Raw genomic sequence first — 14,050 nt, forward strand, 5'->3', positions numbered from 1 at the left:
AGACAATGCTTACCATATCAACATGTGTGCGTCAAATTCTGTATATTCTTTTTTTTTTTTTACCAAAAATATGAGACTCAAATCCCGCAACCTCTTAATTGAGTATGGAGAGACTATACCATTTGAGATATTACTCGTTGGCAATTCTGTATATTTTTAAGGGAAGAGAAAAAGATTAATTTTAATATACTCTTCACTTGATTAAAAAAAATAAATCCCTTCAAAATAGTAGTAAAAAACTTGGATTACCAAAAAGAGGAGACGAGTTATAAAATTAGTTCATAGAAGAATTTTTTTGGGGGAATACCTCGTTCTCTAATTCTTTTAGAAAAATAACGCAAACTTTTCATTGCACATGGTAGGTAATTTGATATGAATTATTCTTAGTGTGAGGTGACAAGAAGGCATGGCTAAGAATTAAGAAACACCACTTCCACTGTTAAGGCCAGTGCCTTGTTGGATATTCTCATTACTGTATACCTTTGGTTTGCAGTTGTAAACTTACTAAATTTACTCACATTGTTTGTATCTGAATGTTTTTCCCCCCTATGAGGATATTATTATCGCTAAGCTGAATATATAAATGGCAATTGCAGAGCAAAACAAATAATAATAATTTCTCTTATAGTCAGTAAGTGACACAACATAATCAATATTAGTCCACTTCATCATTGGACATAACCTAGCTGGCTTTTCCTTCAACTCTTCTATTTTCTACGTATATTTCCTTATCTGTTGTCCCCAAACTGATTAGAAACCTCATGATTCTCTTATTTCTTTCAATTTAAAAAGAAAATTAAATAAATCTATTTTGTGTTAACTAATGATGATGGACCTGCGTTCTATTATTGTAGTTATTACCAACAATTTTTTATCTTTGTTTCCATGGGGACATATTTTATTTTTTCTTGGTTTAGAATTATATTGTTATTTTCTACCACAAAATAATGAAGCATTTGGCAGGTGTTTACCACAACCTTCGCCCAATGACCCGTTCAACAATCAACATAGTCAGGTTGTTCTAGTAACCCCGATTTGGCAGCCAACAATGCTTCCATTTTAGGCGCTTCTCAAGGACAAAGTCAACCACAGACATCCTCACTAGGATTTAGACCCTCTTATCTCTTAATCACCTTTGCCATTTTACCAAATGTAAACTTTCGTATACTTTCTTTATGACAAAACATAGATTCCCATATCCATCATCAACAAATGAATGAACTATTGGAATTGGATAAATTACAATTACCTCACTTATGATTAAACAAAATCATCAATAGCACCACCAGTTTATAAAAAAATATACTAATATTTCCTTCAATTAAAATTACATGACACTCCATAAAATTATTAGCATCTCTTGCAAACAAGGGACGATTCAAGAGACGTGTATAATTTACCCTATAAATAGTTACTTGTTTGCACGATTTCTAGCGTAGCCTTATAAGTTGCTGCATCCTCAGAAATCATTCATGGGATAAATGGCACGCTTACAAACATGGATTTACAAAGGAGAAGTAATATTATTTCAGATTAAAACTCAACTTAAATTTAGTTGAAAAGTATTTTCATATCATGACCGCTGAAACAGAAGATGAAAGTAAAATGGATCCAAATCAGAAGTTCAAACTCGAATTATTACAAGATCAAGCATGCAAATAAAACAAAACAGCTAGGTTCAAAATGACATATAATTGCAGCTACAAAGCTTTCCAATAGCTACGGATCAATGCTCTGTAGGATCTGAACGAACAGCTGATTGAAAAAAAAGAAAGAAACAACAACATAACACTTTGATCAAAATCCAACCCATACGAAACAAATCGGCTTAATAATACCAACAGACAGTATAATTGTGAAGAAACAAAAGTTAGGACATGATAGTTAGGGTTGGGGAGTGAATTAGGGCTAACATACTTACAATGGGAGATTGGATGGCAGAAATTGATTATAAGCAGATCTAATTAATAAGAAGAAGGAGGAGAATGAGAGCTTACTCGGCTTTTCGGGCTTGCCATCAACCCACTTGGAGAGGGAGAAATGAACCCTCTCGCGGGAGATGGCTTCGGCCTTGAAGGGTTCCTTGAGGCAGTTCCTCACCAGATTTGCGCATATATTTGAGTACGTTATGTAAGTCATCCCAGCCGCCCTCCAAAACGGTGCCGCTCCACCTGCACTTGCCATTCTCCGATTGTTATTGCGATACCTAATACTTTGTTTCTTCTGCAGTTACTCTTCTGCGTTGTTCTCTTAGAAATCTCTCCTCTCCTCTACTCTTGATTGTTTCTTACGGGCCTCTTTGGGCCTCTAATTAGGCCATTAAGCCCATTCAAATCTATGACTAAAAATACCCAAAAGGCTAAAGGCTTGCACTATTGTGTATCCACAACTATCAACATATATTTCAGCTACTTATTTTTATGCACTGTTTAATTGGTCATGGATTTAATTTTTAAGTTCTGTTATCACTATGGAAATGTTTTGTACAAGCATATAGTTATATATATTTACATTACTGAAACTATGTCACTCAATTACCTATTATTTATAAGGTTTTGTAAATATAAATATTTTGTTATTGAATCGCAGTTTGAAATATTTATTGATAACCTTAATTTTAGCTAATATAAATAATAGTATATTAGCAATGAGATGCTTTATTATATATTAATACTAGGGTAGAGTTCGCACTTTGTGCGAGACATGTACATAATTTACTTTATCGTATTTATAAATTATTTGTTTACAAAAAAGATTACTACATATTTGGGAGAAAAATTAATTTATTTAGTATATAGATAAATTAATTAGTTAATTTTTTTATTATTTTTTTATCAAAAATAGAGAGATTCGAACCCGTAATTTCTTAATTTTTTTATTATATTAATGTTTAATTTGATTATTTAATAGTTTTTTTAGTGACTTCTAATTGAAAGTAAATAATATCTGCTTAATTAATAATCTTTTAACGAAAGAGCAATATATTTTAACAAATATTATTATTTAAATTTAAATTGTCCTTTTTTACAAAACAATTACCTAAAATGCTTCACAATTTTCATATAAAAAATTTACAAATTTAATAGATATCAATGTTTATATATAAAGATATATTAATTAAAACCATAAAATAGCAATAAAATATTTTCAAAAAATTTGAGACCATTTTACTGTTAATTTTTTATCACACGCTATTTTTTTTTTTATTAAAGATAGGAGACTCGAACCCGCAACCTCTTAATTGAGTATGGAGAGATTATGCTATTTGAGCTATTACTCATTGGCTATCACACGCTATTTAAGTTAATTCACTTCATACATATATATCAAAATATATAATACACTGAGTGATTTTTTGTATAATCATAAGAAGTTGAAAATTATAAATGTTCCGTTTTTATAACAAAAAATCATGAAAATTAATGTCCCACACTAAATTCAAAATTCATGCTATTCTCAATAACCAATTCATTATATATATTTGATACAAAATGAATGAAGCTTCAAAAAAAAAAAGACTTAAAAAGATTTGAGTTTAAACACAAATCATTACAATTGCATTTCATTGGTTGGCCATACAAAGATAATTAATTACTAATATAATATATTTTAACTTGTTTCATTATTTCTTCTATTACATAAAAGACAACACTATAAACATAATAATTAACTTGAGTTGAATCTAAATAAAAAATATAACACTTAGCTATTTATGTAAGAACAGACCTCTTTTATGATATAAATGATGCAGTATTAAGGTTATCTACAAAGTGAAGGCAACAAACATCACACTAAGTACAACTTTTGAAGTTAAATTCAAACTAAATATAACAATATAGTCATAATAAATTTTTTTTGACAGAAAGAAACATTTTTTAATTATAGAAAAGTCAAACGACACTTACAAATTATTGAGTTTGAAAAACTGAAATGATGAACAAACATTATTAAAATATAATTTAAAAAATTATTAAAATATTGTTAAGTGTTTAAATTATTTTCAATAGTTTGTTTGATGTTTTTGTTAGTGTGCAAAAAGGAAAATTAATTTTCTATTGGGCCAGTCAATACAAGTCCAATTTGATCATTCAGTCTTGTGCAAAATTAATTAAATCAAGTGGCTGATGTTAAAGAAAGAAAGAAATCCAAAGAGGCCCAAATCTTTTTAAAGCCCATGATCTAATAAAATAAGGAACAAGTGGCCCAAAGATTTGACGGAAGTTATTCGGTGATCACAAAGCAATCTCTTCAAGTGACCAAAAGTTTCACACGTGACTCCATGCCTTGGTTACTGAACCCAAATCTCAACTCAATTAAATTCATTCCTTAGAATCACATTACTTTATTGTATATGTATCATTTTTCCCCACAAGTTTATATACTAGTCATTCTACAAATATTTTATGATGAGTAAACATTTTTAAAAGTAAAATTATAAAAAAATAAATTTCTTTAGGATAAAATTAATGTGATTAAGTGTAATTTACTTAGATGTGATTAAAAAATAATTGAATAACTATGTACCGTAAAAAATTGATATTATTTAAGAATAAAATTAAAATTTATTTGTATGTATCGTTTTTGTCCACAACGTGTTCGTCCTATTTAAGTTCCTAACGTTTCAAAATTGTCTTAATTTTGTCTCGCCGTCAATTTCGTTAACAGATTCCTAATGGCAGGATTACTTTGAGTCAATTTTAAAACGTTAGGGACTTAAATAGAACGATTTAAATGTTAGGGACAACTTTAAGACTTACCCCAAATATTAAGGATAAAAACGATACTTTATTCTAAAAAATAAAAACCAAAAAAAAAGTTTTAATTAACTATCTACCATGGAGCAGTAGAACTTGTAGCACTCATTCACCAAAAAAATAAAATACAGATCCAAAATAAAATTCATTGTTAGAAAAGAAAAAAAACATTAAATACCAGACTTTTCTATCACCACAGTTATTGCAAAATGCAAAAATGTTTATAGCTTAATTCAATTATGATGACATCTTATGCACCCTATAGACATCCTCAAATTTGATCGGATCTGTGGGCACTATTCAAAAAGCAAGGAGGAGATCATAGCTCATGGAATATGTACTAAATAATTCACACCAATCATAATATATACCAAATAGACCTCGTTCTACATTATATTGCAGGTATATCCTTATCTTGACTGTAGAACTATATATATGGGCAATATAATGCAGAACTAACAATATCTCCTTACCTATGCAACAATTATTATCAGCTTATGTGCATGCATTTTTCTTTATGAGTGTCATTTCTTCTTTTTTGTTATTTTTTATTGGAACACAGTAAATAAACAATTATAATTAAACTAACATATGAACTCTGCAAAACTTTTTGATAAGGAAGTGACTGAAATTGTTCATAAATAATATACCTACACCAAAAATATTGATCTTGGGGGTTTTCATATAGTGTCCAAACTTGAAATCACTAAAAAACGAAACGACTTGAGATGCTTTATTATATATTAATATTCGAGCTAACATAATGTGCTTTGTGTTAAATTATAGATGATAGGGAGAGTAAAGTGTTATTTGACTTATTTCATAAAACTTAAATCCTCCCTCCCCCTAAAAATAAATCGAAATGTTTGGTAACCAAAGAAAATCAACCAAAAAACAGTCATAAATTGTCTTATTTAGTATTCATTAATTGTTGCGACAATTAATGAATGTTAAATAAGACAAGTTATGGTTGTTTTTTTTTTTTTTCTTAGCATTACTCAAAATAAATAAATAAAACCACTTAAAAGGCCAAGGTAGAGTATTTTCTACTTATTACTATAAAAACAACTGTTCAGTCATCAGTAACAATGTAGGAGGTAATTGAACGCGTTAATGCAAATAGTAATGGTCGTGAGTTGAATTGAATGTATTGAGGCTGAGAGTTGTGTTAGTTGAATATACGAGTAATTAATTTACTTAGATTTGGACAACTTACAAGACTACAGAATTTTGATTTTATTCATTTGTAGAATTTATCTCTCATCATCATCATTTACATATCCTATGTACAATACCAGTATCTTTTTGTGTGTACAAATAAAGTTTCCCTTAACTTGATGACATAATGTAAACTTGTTAACAGTGGCTTATTGTAGAGTGTGGACACTATTCCTAATTAATTAGGTGGCCACAATTTCAATGGAGTACTAGCAGCCAAAACCAAGTCTACTGTCAATTTCAATTACTTGTCCAATATTAATTTGACTAGATTATATTAGTTCTGAATTTAATGGTAATTAAATATAATTGGATTACCGATCAAATTCGATCTTAATTGGTTTGGATATTGATTCTGAAATTATTGAATCCGAACCAAATCGATTATCTCATTAGTTTAATATTAATTAAAAAATAAATAAATATAATAATATATAAATACATTTATTTCTTAATCTTAAAGTCTTTTAAATTATAATTGTTATTTAAGCTTGAATCGACTATGTATTGTTTTTATTATTATTATTACATATTTATATTTATAGTATTTAGATAATTTTTAATTTTTTTACAAATTTTATTTTTTATTAAATACTAAATTATTCGAATTGATCCAATTCGAATTTAATTGATTCGAATTGGTTCGGATGTACTCACTAAAAATTATAAATCCGAACCAACTAAAATTTATTCGGTTCAATTCTCTTTTCTTTTTTTCGAAATCTGAACCAATTTGGCGTGGAAACACCTCCTAACTTCAAGGGTATGTTTCAAGGGCCATCCTCACATGGCCTGCTATCTTCTATTGATACTTATAGTTGATACTGATGGAGAGGATTAATTAAGGTCTAATCATGCTTACTTTCTTTTCGACTTCAAAACAAAAAGTTTAATATTTTATTGCCTTTTCATTAATGAGCACACACTAGAGAATTTGTTGTATCCAATCCAATCCATGCTACTACTAGAACGTTAAAAATAAACGAGATTTTGTTTGTTTCTTTCTTTGTTTATTTATATTCTAGCTTGTAGTAGCTACTTCACTAATCAATCATGCCCACATGGATTAGGTCTTCCACTTTCAAGATCCTTGCATTGGTAATTTCAACAATAAAAGAAATATTTCTTGGATAATCCGCAATCGTTTTTCACATCGTAGCCAATATATATTCTTTACCAACAATTAATAATTAGATATATTTTGTTACTTCATTATTAGCTAAAAAAAGTATGAATATATTAAATATATACTAAAATCAATTATTAATATAAAATATATATTAGAATATAAATACACGTTAAAAATAAATTAACCACATGTATATTTAAACACAAATATATTGACGATTAATTTTAGTATACAAATAATATTTTTGAATAAATAACTAATAAATTTAAAGTAAGTACAGAAAAAATACAAGTACATATGGTAATTCCTTTTACCTAAATATTTTAGGATTGAAATATAAAAATCATGTAAGATATATAAAATTTGAAGAGATAATACTCAATTTGATTCCTAAACTTGCATGTAAGCTTCAATTTAGTTCTTAGAGTTTCAATTGTCTTTATTGAGTCCCTAAACTTTGTGAATATAACTCATGTTAGTCCTTGAAACAATTTTCAACGTACAAACGTTAACGGAACACTGTCGTGAACAGTCGAATGCTACACTAAATTTTGTAAAATGATTTCGTTTTAGTTTTGACACTCAAATAATCCAAAAAATTGTAAATAGTGTTTATTAAAATTTTATCTAACAAAATAAGTGATACAGCGCCGTTTTTGAGCTATTTAAATGTCAAAACCAAAATTGCATCATTATATAAGTTTTAATGTGACATCTGATAGTTTATAGCAGCGCTCCATTAACGTTTTCATACTCAAAATCGTCTCAGGGACTAATATGAAGCATGTTTATAAACTTTTGGGACTAAATAGAGACAATTGAAACCTCAAGGACTAAATTGACGCTCGCATTTAAGTTCAGTCACCAAATTGAGTATTAATTCAAATTTGAATTTATAAGTATATATGATATATGTATATAAGATTCGTGGGTTTGTGTACTGGTTATATGAACCCCACACTAATTGTATGTTTGAGTGAGTGAGTGTGAGAAATACTTTACACTTGCACGTTGTGTGCTCCTCTCTGTTTCTTGCTAGTAATTCATTCATTCATTCATACGAGAAATGCCGGACTCTTTTTCATTTTCTTTTCTTTTCTCTTAATCAATAATGCCTCCAACCGTCCCTGTTGTGGTCACCATGGAAATTCATGGCAAGGAGAGAGCCAAAAATGCCAAGCAATTCCGATGGCTTCTTCTTCTCAGAGCTCACAGAGCCTTCGCTTCTGCTGCCTGCTTTCGAAACACGCTCTCTTCATTGCTTCCTTCTCTCAAGAAGAAACTCCTTCATCGTTCCATGGACAAGTCCTCCAAGGGCACGATTCTCTTCAGAGTCATCCTCACCTTCTTGCTCATGGCCTTGGCATTCTTGTCTTTTGAGCTCCTTGCTCACTTCAAAGGCTGGCGCTACTTCCAGGGACACAACAGTAATTTGCACATCCCTCGAACCTCCGAAATCAAAGGCTTCTTCCATAACGCTTACGTCAGCTGGTTGGAGTTCAGGGCTGCTTATATTGCACCTCCAATTCAGTCTCTATCGACATTCTGTGTCGTTCTCTTTTTGATTCAGTCTCTCGATAGAATGCTGCTCTGTTTCGGATGCTTCTGGATCAAGCTCAAGAAGATTAGGCCCAATCTTCAAGGTGATTTGGATTTGGATTTGGAGTTGGAAGGATCTAACTCTGAATACCCTATGGTACTGGTTCAAATTCCCATGTGTAATGAGAGAGAGGTAACTAAAATGTCTTCTCCTCTTTTTCCTGTGCACTTTTTATTTTACTTTCTGAAAAAGAAAAAACTGTCGGTGGTTATTTTAAACGTAGGTGTATGAGCAATCGATTTCGGCAGTGTGTGAATTGGATTGGCCGAAAGATCGGTTGCTGATTCAGGTTCTGGATGACTCAGACGATGAGGGGATACAGTGGCTGATCAAAGGAGAAGTATCAAAGTGGAGTCAGAGAGGTGTGAACATCATCTACCGCCATAGATTGTTTAGAACTGGATACAAAGCTGGAAATCTAAAGTCTGCAATGAAGTGTGATTACGTGAAGGATTATGAGTTTGTTGCAATCTTTGATGCTGATTTCCAACCAAATCGAGATTTCCTGAAGCAGACAGTGCCATACTTTAAGGGGAATCCTGAGGTGGGACTGGTTCAGGCAAGGTGGGCATTTGTGAACAAGGAGGAGAACTTACTCACAAGACTCCAAAACATTAATTTATGCTTTCACTTTGAGGTAGAACAGCAGGTCAATGGGGTCTTCCTTAACTTCTTTGGCTTTAATGGAACCGCTGGTGTTTGGAGAATAAGAGCTCTTGAAGACTCTGGTGGCTGGCTTGAGAGGACTACTGTTGAAGACATGGATATTGCTGTCAGGGCCCATCTCAATGGCTGGAAATTTATCTATCTCAATCATGTCAAGGTATATAAAACAGAAAAGTTGTGTTTGTTTCTCTCTTCATTTTCATTTTTTGTCTCCTTTTAAAATATACTTAACATTTCTATGTTTAATTTTTAGGTTCTTTGTGAGCTTCCTGAATCTTATGAAGCCTACAAGAAACAACAGCATCGATGGCATTCTGGTCCTATGCAGCTCTTTCGTTTGTGCCTTCCAGCCATTATAACCTCTAAGGTAGTTTCACTATCTTGAACTAGTATGAAGGATAGTGTTAGAAACAAGAGACTGAGAGAGTAATCTGAAACGTGTATTATTGAGTGTGATTCAAGTTGTATAGAATGATACAATATAGAAAAGTATTTATAGGTACTAAGAGAATCGTAATAATAAATACGTAATCTTCTATAATAAATATTCAGATATACTAAATAATACTAATTGATCCTAATTATATTCTAACAGATAGCATGCTGCAATTCTAACATGTTTGTTTTGATCTGATATTGTTGTTGCAGATTGCATTTTGGAAGAAAGCAAACCTAATATTTCTATTCTTTCTGCTCAGAAAGCTAATCCTGCCATTCTATTCCTTCACATTATTCTGCATTATTCTTCCTTTGACAATGTTTGTCCCAGAGGCAGAGCTTCCAATCTGGGTTATATGCTACATTCCTGTATTCATGTCCTTCTTGAACATCCTTCCGGCGCCTAAATCCTTTCCCTTCATCGTCCCTTATCTGCTCTTTGAGAATACAATGTCTGTAACGAAATTCAATGCCATGGTATCCGGTTTGTTCCAGTTAGGAAGTTCATATGAATGGATTGTTACCAAAAAGGCTGGCCGGTCGTCCGAGCCGGACTTGTTAGCGGCCCAAGAAAGGGAATCCAAGGCCATTAGTCTCCAACAACTGCACAGAGGAGCTTCTGATAGTGGACTTTCTGATCTTAACAAAATAAAGGAATGCCAAGAAAGTGTTGCTATAAAACCTGTAAAGAAAATGAACAAGATATACAAGAAAGAGCTTGCACTTGCATTCTTATTGCTCACTGCTGCATTTAGGAGCTTGTTATCAGCACAAGGGATGCACTTCTACTACTTATTGTTCCAAGGAGTGTCATTCCTCCTTGTAGGTTTCGATTTAATTGGAGAACAAATGAGCTAGAGGATCATAAGAATTTGTTGTTGTTACTATTATTAGAAAGATAAACAATTCAAGAGGCCAACCAATTGTGGAATTGCTGCTATACAAAGATGTTGGTTTTGGCAGTTATATCATATGCAAGGTTCCTGGATAATGTGGCTCATCAGGTAAAAATGCTGAAAGCTCTACCATTGAGTCAAATCATATAAATAAGTTTGTTATTCTTCTTCTTCATCAAGTGCTTTTATAGAGTTTTTTTCTGCTTTTTTGTTTCATTTTTTTTTAATTGTTCCTGGGGTAGGTTTACTTGTCCATTGATTGTTTTTCATTTTCTTTTTTGTTTTTTCAATTTTCTGTAATGTATAAGCCCATTCGTTTTTCTCTCAGTTCAGTATCAAATTGTTGCTCAATTCACTCTTGGTTCATATGTAATTAATTACTGAAATGAATGACATTGATATGTTACAAGTGCATTTGAATATTTATACCTTTGTTGTTCCAAATTTCATTTACATGATATATATGCAACATAAGTGTCATAAATTTCTAATTATATATTGCCATAAGTGTCATGATAATTAATCTCATGTCAAAAACAGTTAATGGTAAATATAACAAGTGTCGGCAGGAAGTGGAGATTGAGAGAGAAAAAGAGAAGAATTAGATTTTATATTGCATCAAAGGAACACATAAATGTGGGTTTTAGGCCATGGATTTTGCAAAGGGACCAAAATCATGTAAGTGCCCCCATTTGGACCCCATTTGTTTTTAATTCAACAATTAAACTTACAAGTAAAGATTATTTTAGAGTATATGGTAGGCATATACCAGTTGCTGTTCCATTAATGGCAGAGCACATGAATTGCATACCCTCAACCAAGTCTTGTGGGTGGACCCTTTGCTTCCTCAACAAATAGTTCTCTTTTTCTGCTTTTCAAGGACTTTGACTCCTAAATCCATCATAACAAAGATACTCTTTTTATAATCAACATTAGTAAGAGATCATGACAAAATCTCCACATCAATTATAATGAACAAATAGATTATGACAAAATCTCCACATCAATTATAATGAATAAATCTTTGTTTTCTCTTAATTTTAAATTGCCATGTGGGTTTACATAACCACCTCATTTTTTGTTCAAGTAAAACATACATCCTTGTCCACAGTTTGAAGCTGTTGAAAATTTGCAAGAGTTTAAGGATTTCTCACTATTTTACAACAACTACATCTAGACACTTGTTAAGTTGATATCTATGTACTTTTACATCATTTTTGAAGGTGGAAATGTAAGTATGAATATCAAGTGAAGGTGTAAACCTGAAATTAAAGTGAGAAAAGGATTCAGCTGTCAGATAAAGCCTTTATTATCTTCTGATGAATGTACTTTATTACTTTTGAACTTACTGAACCTTAGAGAATGATACTACTTGACACGACATTCATCTATAACTGCACTGCTTTTATCTTTCTACTACTCTCTATTGTTCATTTCCCTCACCTTTTATTCTTGAAATCATACACTTATTTTGAGATAGAGAGAAAGCTAGAAGAGTAGAAGGCTTAACACTCGTGTGCTTTTAATCTTTTTTTCTTATTATTATTATTTGTCATGCAATTTTTTCTTATTAAATGGAATATGAACATAGGATAATCAAAATTCGCATTACATAGAATAATTGAACGTAGAACTGTAGAAGTCAACACAATGTCTTACACTTTACACGTAATATATTTTTTTTTCTTTTTTTTTTAATATATTTTTCTCTTAAGAATTGCTCATAATATTTTCAGCAAAGTGATATTAGTTAAAGTCGTGAATTATTCAACTAATTATTTGTATATTGCAAGGCTGAAGCTCTGGTAAATGCACAAGTTAAGGAGATACCATATAAAATAAAGTAGAATCATAAAAACGATAATCTAACACATTGTTCGTCTCTAACACAAACTAAACATGTTATATCATGAATCATTCTTAAATTATTTTTACTACATATAAACAGGAATACACGCCTAATTGTATATTAACCTGTATAATACTTTATCGGTAATATTAAGGAAACAAAAGAAATTATCAAAACTAATTAACAGTCGCAAAATTTTGACAACCGTGCAATCCTTTGGACCCTATTGCCATCCCCAACTCAAATATCCAAATCTGATTGAAAATGCAAAGACCCTTTTCTCACCGACAAATATTAGTATATATAAATAAAAGCAATAAATCAACGACAACAAACGGAAAAAGACATCTCACCCATACCCAATGTATCTGTGACACATTCATGTGGATCACGTATCACACTAATAAAAGCCTCCCTTGTTATTATTGTTACTAATTTGTAAAAGCGCACTCATTAATTATAATGAACACGTGCTTATTTCAATTATATATATCTTGATGATAAATAGTTGTAACTAGAGGATTTCTGTTTATTGCATGCTGATGTAAATATTTAAGTACATTTTTAATAAAATAATAATTGATAATATTAAGGAGGTAAAAAGAAAAAGTTAAAATTTATCTTATTTAATATTTATTACTTATTGCAATAATTAATAATTACTATGAAGGTAAGTTCTGGTTTTTTTTTTCTTTTAACTAATTTAAATATCGTATTTTTTTTGGGCAATGCTACATATATACCAAAATCAGCTACAGTATAAAATACATATTAGAATATAAATACACATTGAAAATAAATTAAACTACGTACACATGTATTTATACACAAATACATTGGTGGCTGATTTTAGTGACTAATTTTAGTATACAAATAACATTTTTACATTTTTTCTTTGCGTTTTTCTTTTTTCTCCTCATTTTTCTTCATTATCATCATCATAGTATCTTTTTCTTCCTTCTCTTCTTTTTTCTGTATTTTTTTCTCTTTTCTTTTTTCTTTTTCATTATTTTTTCTTTTTTTCTCTTTCTAAAAAACAAAAATAGAACAAAGAAAAGAAAATACATGACAAAAAAGAAAAATAACAAAAAAAAAGAAAGAAAAAAAATAAGAAGTAAAACAAATTATAGCATTCTATTTTATGTGTCATGATTAACAAAATTTTAGTGTAAAAATTAAAAAATTTCTGTTGCAAAAGAAATTTCGATGCTATTTTTTTGTTTTGTATTTTTTTCAAATTCTTCTTCCTCCTCTCCCACCTTCTTCTTGGTATTATAATTCTTTTTGTTTCATACTTATAATTTTTTTTATTTCACCTTTTAAAAAGAATAAAAAAAATAAAAAAAATATCAAACAAAAAAAATAAATAAAAAGAAGTAATTATATAACTTTTTATTTTATTTTTTAGTTTACAATAAAAACACTGAAATTATGTACGAAGAAGACTGAAGAAGAATAAAAAATATTAAAAAAACTGCAACATCAAGTCCAAAAATTTTA

The 14,050-nt window shown here is 30.3% G+C and overlaps 2 protein-coding genes across 2 annotated transcripts; one reads left to right on the plus strand and one right to left on the minus strand.

Annotated features, from left to right (window-relative positions):
* Window positions 1-1,503: 1,503 nt before the first annotated feature.
* On the minus strand, window positions 1,504-2,327 carry LOC112740810 (ATP synthase subunit epsilon, mitochondrial). Its single transcript, XM_025789442.2, has 2 exons — window positions 1,998-2,327; window positions 1,504-1,755 (listed from the first exon to the last, which is right to left on the minus strand). The coding sequence occupies exons 1-2, from the start codon at window positions 2,182-2,184 to the stop codon at window positions 1,727-1,729; spliced, it is 216 nt and encodes a 71-aa protein (XP_025645227.1). The 5' UTR covers window positions 2,185-2,327; the 3' UTR covers window positions 1,504-1,726.
* Window positions 2,328-8,030: 5,703 nt separating this feature from the next.
* On the plus strand, window positions 8,031-11,127 carry LOC112740811 (probable xyloglucan glycosyltransferase 5). The gene is made up of 4 exons (XM_025789443.3): window positions 8,031-8,833; window positions 8,925-9,524; window positions 9,621-9,734; window positions 10,016-11,127. The coding sequence occupies exons 1-4, from the start codon at window positions 8,213-8,215 to the stop codon at window positions 10,661-10,663; spliced, it is 1,983 nt and encodes a 660-aa protein (XP_025645228.1). The 5' UTR covers window positions 8,031-8,212; the 3' UTR covers window positions 10,664-11,127.
* Window positions 11,128-14,050: the final 2,923 nt, after the last annotated feature.

Source organism: Arachis hypogaea, chromosome 14 (assembly GCF_003086295.3).
Source record: "Arachis hypogaea cultivar Tifrunner chromosome 14, arahy.Tifrunner.gnm2.J5K5, whole genome shotgun sequence".
Taxonomy (NCBI): Eukaryota; Viridiplantae; Streptophyta; class Magnoliopsida; order Fabales; family Fabaceae; genus Arachis; species Arachis hypogaea.

What these genes read in the sequence shown, in the direction of transcription:
- LOC112740810 (XM_025789442.2), bottom strand. Translation starts at nt 2,184, where the DNA reads ATGGCAAGTGCAGGTGGAGCGGCACCGTTTTGGAGGGCGGCTGGGATG. An exon ending in TGGCAAGCCCGAAAAGCCGA is followed by an intron (nt 1,756 to 1,997) that starts GTAAGCTCTCAT and finishes TTTTTCAATCAG; the next exon opens with CTGTTCGTTCAGATCCTACA.
- LOC112740811 (XM_025789443.3), top strand. Translation starts at nt 8,213, where the DNA reads ATGCCTCCAACCGTCCCTGTTGTGGTCACCATGGAAATTCATGGCAAG. An exon ending in TCTATCTCAATCATGTCAAG is followed by an intron (nt 9,525 to 9,620) that starts GTATATAAAACA and finishes TTTAATTTTTAG; the next exon opens with GTTCTTTGTGAGCTTCCTGA. An exon ending in CAGCCATTATAACCTCTAAG is followed by an intron (nt 9,735 to 10,015) that starts GTAGTTTCACTA and finishes TTGTTGTTGCAG; the next exon opens with ATTGCATTTTGGAAGAAAGC.